Source organism: Hyalella azteca, unplaced genomic scaffold, assembly GCF_000764305.2.
Source record: "Hyalella azteca isolate HAZT.00-mixed unplaced genomic scaffold, Hazt_2.0.2 contig14024, whole genome shotgun sequence".
In the NCBI taxonomy this organism is placed as follows: domain Eukaryota; kingdom Metazoa; phylum Arthropoda; class Malacostraca; order Amphipoda; family Hyalellidae; genus Hyalella; species Hyalella azteca.
In genome coordinates this window covers 73778-86056 of record NW_025943925.1, presented here as the reverse complement: position 1 = coordinate 86056, position 12279 = coordinate 73778, and the positions used below count along the sequence as shown (strand labels likewise).

The 12279-nt window shown below is 39.2% G+C and overlaps 1 protein-coding gene across 1 annotated transcript in view; it reads left to right on the top strand.

Moving 5' to 3' along the window:
• Positions 1-7869, top strand: part of LOC108676488 (homeotic protein ocelliless-like) — a 37309-nt gene extending 29440 nt beyond the window's left edge. The window contains exons 9-12 of the mRNA XM_018164568.2: positions 2892-2986; positions 3223-3721; positions 4388-4445; positions 7618-7869. Coding sequence (XP_018020057.2) covers positions 2892-2986; positions 3223-3721; positions 4388-4445; positions 7618-7869 — 904 coding nt within the window. The remainder of the gene's footprint in view (positions 1-2891; positions 2987-3222; positions 3722-4387; positions 4446-7617) is intronic.
• The last annotated feature ends 4410 nt before the right edge of the window (positions 7870-12279 follow it).

Below are 12279 nucleotides of genomic sequence, written 5' to 3'. Positions count from 1 at the left end.
ATGGAAAAAGAAAGGAATTTCGGAGTGTAATTAGTTCAGTAATAGTTTGTGGTGGTAATAGTTTATGATAAGACTTGACCTCATTTTTCTATTTGGAAAAACTTGTTGATCGATTACACTTTACTATTAATCCGTAAAATTATTTTTAAATATTTAAAACTTTATTGGGATAAATCATCCTTGCTCGTTAATTATGACTAAATTTACAAGTCATTATGCATGAACATATAATAAAATCAAAATGAAATTAAAATTTTTTTGTCTATTAACATATTTCTGGACAAATATCTCTAAATCTTTTAAATGTCTCGTAATTAATTATCTTTAAAAATAAAAATTATAGCGCTTATATAATAAATAAGTAATAACAACCGCACATAATAAATAGATAATAATACGCTTATATAATAAATATTTGATAACAGGTATACATAGCAAATACATAATAATACGCTTATATAATAAGCATATAATAATTCGCTGATTATATTCGACGCGACTTGCGCGAAAGTCTGCGGAGTTTGACCCTGACATTTAAATGTGTTCACGCTCATGCGACACAGCTGACGAGTTCTGAAGCACAATATTATTTAATAAATTATAATTGATTTTGAATTTTTGTGAATAAATCTTCAATGATTATTAGTAGATAAATCGACGTTAGAAGTCTTACGAGAAGAATGCCGTACATACAACAATGAGGACAAAAGAAGTATGGAGGTAGAGTGAGAATTTCTACAAGCTGTTTCATTACACTTTCATTTCAGTTAATTCATCTGAAATTGTCAATTTCTCTATGCTTCGGTAATCGCTCAAATTCTAATCTCTTAGTTTATGTATTTGAACAGGAACAAAGAAAGCCATGCAGAATCCAATAATAACAAATAGAATTCCAATCAGAATAATGTGAATATGAATTATTTCTATAATAAAATCCATATAACTATGGAATAACTACATAAAAGGTTATCACATCGAATAGACGTTAAATTTTGAATAGAATAGAACTAATAGATGAGTTAAGTCACCATTTGTATAGAACTAATAGATGAGTTAAGGTGAACTATTGGCTTGGCTATGTTACCTGTTACCGGTCTTGTAACGGAGAGGCTCAACAGGAAGATATACCATGTAACATATAAGAAGATATACCATATCATGTAACATATAAGAAGATATACCATACCATGTAACATATAAGAAGATATATTATGTAACAAGTCATAGCTGAAATTTAAAAGCTGAGAACAACTAGGACCATCAAGATGAAGATAAATACGTTTACATTGTGAACGTATTTAAATTATTTTTAAAGCTTTTAGAATACGTTCAAACATTATTCTCAGAGCCAAATAAATATATATAGGAAATAATGCCAACATTAGTGAAAAAAACTTACTCGACATGTACCATTGTATCAGTCTCTATTAAACCACATTACGCTTTTAAAATGTTTCAAATAGCTTTCATAGTTTTGATGGTATCAGACTAAAAAATTCCCAACTTCAAATGAAAGCTTTCGATTATAAATTCGCAATTCATGTTTTCATTGTTAAATGCTAACGTAAGTATATTATTTTAATTGATGTTCATCAAAGCTGCACAATATATGCCGCATAAGTAAATGTTTTAAATCATCCTAATTTGAAGGAAGAATATAAGCGACCGGGAAGCTTCAAGAAGAACAAGCAGCACAGGAGTAGGCTGAGAGCAATCGGCTTAGGCCTATTTAAGCCTTCAAAAAGCTCCTCTAAGGCCAGCCAAGCACTCTTCATTGGACTTGGTTGTTCTCGCTGTAAGCCTGGCCTTTAAAGTGAATCATTGGCTTCAAACAACGCGCTTAACAACGACCCTTTGTAGCGTGAGGCAAAAACGTGTCTTCGTATCGCGTGGCTGAACAACCAGCGCCGCTATAACGCGCGGCCGAGTGACGCTGCACCGCTATAACGCACGGCCGAGTGACGCTGCACCGCTATAACGCTCGGCCGAGTGACGCTGCACCGCTATAACGCACGGCCGAGTGACGCTGCACCGCTATAACGCACGGCCGAGTGACGCTGTACCGCAATAACGCGCGGCCGAGTGACGCTGCACCGCTATAACGCGCGGCCGAGTGACGCTGCGCCGCTATAACGCGTAGCCGAGTGACGCTGCTCCGCTATAACGCACGGCCGAGTGACGCTGCTCCGCTATAACGCACGGCCGAGTGACGCTGTATCTCAATAACGCGCGGCCGAGTGACGCTGTATCTCAATAACGCGCGGCCGAGTGACGCTGCGCCGCTATAACGCGTAGCCGAGTGACGCTGCACCGCTATAACGCGCGGCCGAGTGACGCTGCACCGCTATAACGCACGGCCGAGTGACGCTGCACCGCTATAACGCGCGGCCGAGTGACGCTGCACCGCTATAATGCCATCATAGCGTTGGTGGTGTAATTAATTTTTAGCATATTTCATCGTAACAACTTGCAGCAAAGTTAAGCTGCTACGTCTAATGTGTGTAAGCTTCTTGCATCGCTTTTGGAAATGTGCCTTGAGGAAATAAATTGCAAAAAATTTTAGCACGAAACCTAATTTTAGATAATAATAAAGTCTAGAGTTTTCCAGTCATTGAACATCATCAGCTAGTGGAAAATTTATTTTCCTCTCAATCCATGCAATAACATGCGTCTGATTCCGTGATAAACACTACATAATACAAGCCGAAAAATCTAAATTTTCTTAGAATTATATAATATTACAGGTTATAGAATGTTACAATTTGTTAATAATCTACTGAGCCTGTAATTAATGGAAGAAAATAACCTAGTGACTCAGCCATTAATAGATTGAATAACCTAATGAGCTGCCATTAATGTATCGGTGTCTCCATCGATGTCCGTGGGAGCAGCAGGTTCAGACCCTTGCTTGAGCGCTCGTCTGGACTCTTCTTGGGGCATCATCTCCACAACCCACTTACGACCCACCTCTTCCCCCACCTCAAAGGTGAGTCAATATACCCACTCACGACCCACCTCTGCCCCACCTAAAAATCGAAATATAAAGGCCAAATAGAATAATCTGTCAATAAAATAATCAAATTAATTGCTAAGTAACAAAGTTGAATTGCCAATATAATTAATGATCAGGGACATGATAAACTGGAATTATATCTAATAAATAATTAAATTCTGAACCTTCCATATCTCATGATGACAATAACAAAAGTGTCATTTCCCCAGGTTTCCCCGGCTTGTGTGGCTGTTGCCCCACCAAGCCACCATCGTTTTCCCCTCTTCCTCCCCTCTCACCCAGCACTAGTAGCCAGGCCTCCCCTCTATCCCCAAGCCTATCATCTCTATCCCAATCCCTCGCGGGTGGGGAAAGCTCCCCATGTTTGGCATCTCTTTCATCCCACTTGCATTCCCCTCTGGCCAGCCACATCGCCGCTGCGGTCCACCATCACCACCAGAATTCTGATCTTGCCACTCACAACAACCGACAACAACCAGGGTTGGGGGTTACATCGGTGGCCTCTTTGTCACCTTTGTCTCCCAACAACAACAACAATAACGAAATAAACAAGAACAACAACAACAGCAGCAACGGTGGTTCTGGAGATTCCAAAGAAGAAGCTAGTAGTGACCCTAGAACTTCGAGTGTTGCAGAACTTCGTCGTAAAGCTCAGGAACATTCGGCGGCAGTTCTACAGAGTCTGCAGGCTGCATCTCTGCATTCTCTGCATCATCAGCTGCAGCAGCATCATCTGCATCAGCAGCAGCTGCAGCATCAGCAGCAGCAGCAGCAGCACACGCCGTCGATCTTGAACATTGAAAACTTGCTGAGGAAAAGCGTGTCGCCCCCGACGCCTTCTGCTTTAGGAGGCTCGGCTTCACCAGGCTTGTCATCAAGCAATAATTAAAAACATATTGTAAAAAAAAAGTCAATGACTACAAGGCAAATCAATATTAAATTCTTCAAAATAAATCAAATAATGACGAAGAATAATAATTGATCGACAAAAATTAAAATATAATCAATTGATCGAATCATAAAATAACGAGTAGACAAGTTTGTAATTCACGCCGTGGCCAAAGTCCAAACTTCGTTGCACTCATTGCTCTCATGTGGGTCATCCTGACCCAGTTTGGCTTGGCAAAAGAGAGTATCAGTGCTAGTCGGATCTTTATTCGTGCTGTGGGTAAGAAAGTGTGGCATTGCATGGATAATACGCTCATAAAAATAAATGTGTATTTTTTTCCAAATAGTGAAACACTTCCTGCACGTAGCACGGATACGCATTTTTTCTGGGCAAACTGATTCAGGGCGACTCACCCAAGGCAAAATGAATCGCTATTTGGACAAAGTCTCGCTCACATCTCTGAGTGTATGATCCATTCAACGCAGCAACAGCGCAGTCTTGCCGGCTGTATTCGTTTTAATGAAATACGACGCTAATTTTGCGGTAAGTTTTGCATGCCGGTGAGAATTACAACCTGGCGCTGCGTGATAACATAATTAGCCATAACATAATTCCCGCGGAATATAGAGCATGTACAAAATTTTTTAAGCGTGAACTTCACCCCCAAAAAACGGGAACTGCAAGCACAAAAAACATGAAAATGAATTTATTGTTAATAAATAATGGAAATAAAAGCCGGCAAGATGTTCTTGGCATGGTAAGAGATATGTTTGGCTACCAAATATTCAGCAGAGCCTAAGTAATTAAGTGCTAACAAATTCAGTCTGTTGTCTTATCACAACAAAGATATTCTGATAATGAGCTTTTTTTAATTCTCAGTAACAGCATATTTTCTATATCTAAGATTGTGCTAGAATACCAATGATTACTTGTAATATAAAATAATTGCGTCAGAGATGCATGCTATCTAACTAAAGCATTCCGTGAATTTATAGGCCAAAGTTTATGCTTATGAGATCATGCTGGCACAAAACGGAGTTTTTATGATGGAATAAACTTAATTATATTCTCCATTAATAATTTTCTGTTGATATCATGATTCATGATGCTGACCTCGATTCAACAGCTCGATTCTGTCAGGCGATGATATAATTTTTCTCCTGGGAATTCAATGATATTTTTCGTTTTCATACTGTGGGTGAAAAATGTGTCACTATAATGACAGAGTGATACCATTTAAATTATGAGTGTATGATGGGTGTAACGTTCAGTGAATGTTACGGCGTAATATTCAATAAAATATTATATCCCCTTAATTCGATTGATTTTTTTGTGGGGAAATTCCCAACGTAATCGAGTTTCTAGTCACAAAATTTTGGTTTTCATATCATAAAAATATCACAAAATGTCTTTGTTAATTGAAGTACTCGATCATATATGATCATATATTTAAGTCAATAATAAAGTTTGTAAATCTTTTTGTCGGGGAGTTTGTGGATAATTTCCCGTAAAATTACCTTGGGATTTAATATGGTTAGCAGGTTAATCTATGTTGACATTTTAGTTATTATTGATTCCTTGGAAACTACAAAAGTGTACTTTAATCCACATGTTAATATGTTCATAATAGAAATAAGTAAACTATGGTTAAATGAGTCAGGTAATGTGATGACATCATTTTCGTAACCAAGCTCTGTTTAGTATTGTAATGTATAAATAGAAGACCGTTATAACTTCGGTTATCCTTCGAATAAAAAAGTTGACTATAGTTTTACAGTGACAGGTTAATTATTTCAATATGGATGAACACATTGATACAATTTTAATCTGTTAAGAAGCTTTTCATGCGAATATTCGATATGAGATTAGCATGTGGTCAGTGGAAAAACTCTACTTTAATTTAAAATATACGCAATATTCAACCTCATTCCATCTATAATAAGCTGTCTAAAATCTAGTTATACATGATCTCATTAAGCTTAGGTTAATCTCTGTTCCTAATAAAAATCTATGTTGTTGATAGTTAGTAAGCGAGAGAAGACGTAAAAAATAATTACTACATGCATGGCATTCAAGTCCTCAGGAACAAGTTGATAAAATATTATTAATTGCGAAGTTTATTTCTTTCAGTACGAACGTTAAAGCGGTATTTTTTTTTACTTTTACATATTGTTTTGTATGTACGTTTGCGGGTTCTCGATATATTTACTGTGTCTGTCAGAAAAGAAACGGGGAATAGGTAATAATAATTATAGTCTCCAGGCAAATGACGTTGAGAAAACGCTGATTGCCATTTGATTTTGTTGAAAAAACGTTTTATTAACGTTACTTCCTCGTTCGATGAATGTTGGAACAATTGTCTATCTTAACTTGAACGATAGGATTACGATATGGGCTAAATTGTGCAAAAAATAAAGTGCACGGATCTGCCTAATTACATGTTACTGACTAAACATTAAATGCGTCGTATTCCATTAAAAACATCTTTGAAACATTAAACATTAAACGTCGTATTCCATTAAAATAACACTTGGTAACCGGCTTTTTGATCTCCCGGCGCCAGCAAGACATTTTGCTCGACTCATTGACAAAACAAATAAGAAGATTGTTAATTAAAAGCAAGCGCTGGTCTACAATCAAAATTTCATTAAAGAAAGATCTCTGTCAAATTACACCAAGTCTCTGCCCAAGTGCACGTATATAGCTGCGGATTTCTCGTCTGTGATTGGTGGGTTTAGCCATCAGTGATTGGCTAATAAGTTATGAAAACTATTTTTGAGAATACGTCCACTGCCTCTAGACACCATTTTCATCAGCAAAAACAGGTTCAAGTAATTATTTTTACAGTTTGGCCCCCAGGAAGAACGATATTTTAAATCTTGATTTAAATCATTTAATTAATTAAGTGAAATATTACATAACATCACATGTTACGATCCCAATTAAATAGCTATTTGTTAAATATACGCGCTATGTATACATAGTTTTCCTCATTATCCTTCTGTGTACCCAAGACTAGCTATAAATTCCATATTAATAAGCTACGTTACAAAAATATAAAAAACTACGACCCAATTACGTACGCACTTAATTGCTATCACTTCAAATTCACGAGTTAATAAAATGTGAAAATTTAACATCAGAACTTCAATCATACTTTATTCATTTGATAATCATCAGTTCGAGATAATTTATTATTTCAATAATGCAAAGGAAATTAGATATGGATGAAAGAGAGAGGAAATATAACAGTATTTATAACAAGTGAAATATGACGAGTGATTTGTTATTAAGTGAAATATCCAAATTATAACTGGTCATTTCAAAACATTCTGATACGTATATATATAATAGACGAGTGGATTATTGAGAAGGAAATTATCGTGTATACAGAGCCATACTGCTCCATATACTGCATCATACACTGCACCATACACTGCGCCATACACTGCGCCATACACTGCGCCATACACTGCGCCATACACTGCACCACACTCTGCGCCATACACTGCGCCACACTCTGCGCCATACACTGCGCCACACACTGCGCCATACACTGCGCCATACACTGCGCCATACACTGCACCATACACTGCGCCATACACTGCGCCATACACTGCGCCATACACTGCGTCATACACTGCGCCATACACTCATTATCAGCTATTAAGGCTCATCTATCGCGCGCCGCTCGACTGCTCCTTCCGAATGTCAGCGAAACTTCCGTGAAGAGGAGAAGAGGGACAGGAGGGAGAGAAGAGGGGGTGAAGAGGAGAAGAGGGAAGAAGGGAGAGGAGGAAGAAGAAAAGGGGTGAAGAGGTGGTGGGTGGAAGGCTGGAGAAGAGAAGAAAAGGGTGAAAGTGGTGGAGTGGAGAAGGAAAGTGATACGAAGAAGAGAATTAACACGACGCAGGAAGACGTGAAGAAAGTGAAGGAGAAAGGGAGACTGGGAGAGGGACTCTACTGAAATAAGGAAAGATGAAAACAAATGAATAGGAGAAGAAGAATGGTTGAGGGAAAGGGTGGGGGGGAAGGGGTAATTGGTAAATTTTCAGCTTTTTGCCTTCTTTTTCCCCCAACAGCACTGTAACTTGTAAATATCATTACAGACACACAATTAGACATATAATTGCACGTGTATATAATTTAAGGCAGATATAATTTGTATGCACATAACATTAAACAGACAACACATCGTCTTCGGTGGTGTCTTCAGCCTGCTCCATTATATCCTGATACTCCATGTGCTCCACCTGCCTCATGTCCACCCTCATGTCCACCCTCATGTCCACCCTCATGTCCACCCTCATGTCCACCCTCATGTCCACCCTCATGTNGTCTGCTGGTCCCGACGATCGATTGCTGCCTCGCCACGCCGCGCGTCTTGACGCTGATTAACTGCCTTCTTAATCAGTTGCTTAGTGGAGCAGTAACTACTTAATGGCCCGCCCCTGCAACTACTTAATGGCCCGCCTCTGCAACTATTTAAAGGACCGCCACTACAACTACTTAATGGATCACCACTACAACTACTTAATGGACCGCCACTACAACTACTTAATGGCCCGCCCCTGCAACTACTTAATGGACCGCCACTACAACTACTTAATGGCCCGCCCCTGCAACTATTTAATGGACCGCCTCTACAACTACTTAGTGGACCGCCACTATAACTACTGAAGGCCGGACACAGCAACTTAGTTACCAGTTCGGCCAAGTACTTGCAACTAATATACTGATACAAGTATAGACATTAAAATCATTTAAGTTTGTCTTGTCGATTAAAATATAATCTAAAGCATCATTAGACTCATCAATAGTAAATTAATCTCACTCACCCGGAAACTACATATTTAAGAGAATAGTTTATGAGATTCTTTTAACACTATAGAAACCGATTACAGTTTATATTTTATAGAGGTCATGCCCCAATAATAATTACGAAATTCCTTCAGAAACATGGGAATAATACTGCATTTGTTTGTTTACTTTGTTTATATCCTCGTCACAAATGTCACGTGATTCTTGCCTCAAAGCGAGCTTCAAGTTAGGGTAAATTATAGTCCTGTGAATCATGGTAAATTAAAATATAAATTTAATGTAAATCCGAGCTAGGGACGAAAGTTGCCTCCTAAAACTGATTGGAGTAAATCATAAGCGAGTGTTGAGGTCACCCCATACATAAGTTAGGGAAAAAATCATTAGCGAGTGACTCAATCAAGTTACCCATATATCAGGTGATGGTAAATCATAAGCAAGTAACTCAAGTTCAAGTTACCCCATATATCAGGTGAGGGTAAATCATGAGCAAGTGAGTCAAGTTACCCCAAATATCAGTTTAGGGCAAATCATAAGCAAGTAAGTCAAGTTACCCCATATATCAGGTTAGGGCAAATCAAGAGAGAGTGACTCAAGTTACCCCATAAGGACGGAAAAATGATCCGCCGGCTGCAGTGGCGTTCACTAGCAGTAATGGCGGGGCTGTCAGTCTTGCGTCTGGTTTGTTTTAGACACGCCGAATTTGCGGCGTTTGCAGCCCGTCCAAGGAGCCGAGAAATTCCCTCGGAGGTCCGCAAATGCGCGTTGAGTGCAACAAATAAGATCAGCTGGCGGAAGCTTCAGCAAATAATGCACTCGCGTTAACGTCAATCTTGCTCTGGACCTGACAATTACCGAGCTACCTCGATCTGTCGGCCCGCGTTAGGCATGGCAAGAAGAAGGCTAAAAAAGTGAATAAGGCCGTGCACACCTCGATCTGTCGGCTCACACTGAACGATTCCGTTAATTCAACCTTAATATATTTAAATTCTGTATAAACTCACGAAATACTTTAATTCTAAAAAGCGTATGCAGAAAGTACGTCGTCAGCTACGCAGGCATACGCTGGGAACATCAACGGACAAGAGGAAAATAATTACTTGGAGAATATTTCGGTTATCGACGGGGCAGACAATTGTTCATTAATCGAAGGAAGGGCGAGACAATGCGCACAACTAATATACTTTTATTTGTGGACGCTGCACTTATTATTGAAATGAAGGACGCTATAATTAACAATCCGTTAGTGAAAATCTACGCAACGTACACAATTATTAATAATAGCATGGGATGGCAGAAAACATTTTTTTACTGAAGACCTTAAAATATGAATTATGACAGTTTTTTTTCAATGTATGGAGCATTATTTTTTCGATTGCGTTGGTAAATCGACAGTCACGTTACATAAAGACATATAATTTGTTAAAAACGCTTCGAATGAATCGCCAGTAAATAATTAAATTAAAAGCACACAAATGCGTACAGTTGCACGCAACTATATGAAGTTGCGTGACAATGCAAGACAAACGTCACATTCACTATTCTCGACAGTCCCATTCACGCGCGTCACATTCACTGTTCTCGTCAGTCACATTCACTATTCTCGCCAGTCACATTCACTATTCTCGCTAGTCACATTCACTCTCGTCACATTCACTATTCTTATCAGTCACATTCACTCTCGTCACATTCACTATTCTCACCACTCAACAAGTGTGCGTGTGTGTGTGCGTGGTGCGTCGGCTGGTCGTAACGCGTAGTCTTATGCACAGCGAACGAGTTTTACGACGCGCGCTTTACGTGCAGTCGCACATGCATGCCAATTCACGACCACTTCTCATGAAGTAACCATCGCCGCCGCAACGTGAGCCAAATTTCAGCTTTACGACCTTCGCCTGGGAATTACAATTCTTTTTCACTTCCATATTTTATGGATGTTTTTTTGGCGTTTCACTTACATTTTTTTAGAATTTAGATTTGTTTCACTGCCAAATTTTGTTGATATTATTTCATGTTTGTTTAGGTGCTCCCAATGCGAATGAGAATCGAGTTCTCATGTTTATGTGGCATTTACATCAAACTTATCGCATTTCTGTGGCGATATATATTAATAAAAAGCTTTCGGATCTGAAAGTTTATAGATATTCATGCTTTTAAATGAGTATATTGATTTGAATTGCTTCAATTAATGAATATCGGTGGTTTATCCATCAATTAAAAGCTCAGAATTCATTCAATTGTAGTCAGATTATTACTCGTACTTTATTCAGCAAATCTGCAGGCCCGTGATTTTTCTAAAACATTTTTTGTCAAATTCACACATTAGAATTATATGCTTAAATCTTAGTCGGAATTCGCCGCAAGGGCTTTTCAGTTGTGATACTATATACGTACGTAAGTGCATTACAATAGTGATGGTCTACGTCTACAAGAGCATCACAATAACGACGGAGCATCACAATACTGCTGCTCCAGGGCACGATGCTCCATAAGATCATATCAATAGTGCTGCTCCATAAAACCATCACAATAGTTCTGCTCCATAAGGGCAGCATCATAATAGTGATGCCATATCAAAATAGTGAAGTACCGAAAACTTTCATCCTGCGGCAAACAAAAGCAATTCCCTGCTCAGCGCAGCGCTCGACGCAAGAGCCACATCCATGCCATTTGGCCGCATTTTGAAGCCACTTTTGTTCATCCTAATTGCGTTGAAGCTCAGAAGCCGGCGCCTACAGTGACTTAAATTCAGCCTCTAAATTTAGCGTAAGGAGGTTGGCAGCAGTTAGCGTCGCGAGTCGGCTTAGGGTGTAATGGCATCCTGCCTTATTATGACCACTGCCTAAGGTGCTTACCAAGATCCCCTTTATTCGTAAAAATACCATTAAGCTTAGGGAGCTATCAAGCCCCGAAGGAATAGCATTAAGCTTAGGGAGCCACCATGTCCCAAAGGAATAGGCCCACAGGCCTTTGTTCTTGCTCGGCCGTATGAATTCGTGGCCGTATGAAGTCGATCTCGGCGGCTATGCTTGTAGGACCGATCTTGAGTCAAGCTTCTGGTAGGAATAGCATATAAAAGCACCGACATCTGGTCGGTATTCTATAACGTGCACCAACCATCGAGGAAGCGATACCTCGGCTGTTCAGGAAACCGGCGCGATCGTTCTCTATGTTAATGGAATTACCCTCATTATGGTTGTATACCCTCAGAAATATGTAATAGCTGAGGGCAGTTAGCCCCAAAATTTGGTGCACACATGCCGAGGACCTGACGAGGGAAAGAGGGAACGAAACTGGCAAGCTGCCCAAACTATCCTTTACGGTAAGTTTACTTAACGTGGGCCTGGGAATAGAGACGCAGGATTTATTATACGAAACCACCGCCCCCTATAAATACAAAATACAAAGTATAATAGAAGCATTAAAGAGAAATCATTTCAAAAAACAAGCAAGACATTGAATAATAAAGCAACAGAAATAAAATTAAGAAATTAATGAAAGGAACCTTTTCATTGTCAGCAGCCTAACAATTCGCTGCACGAGCAGCATCAGTAGCATC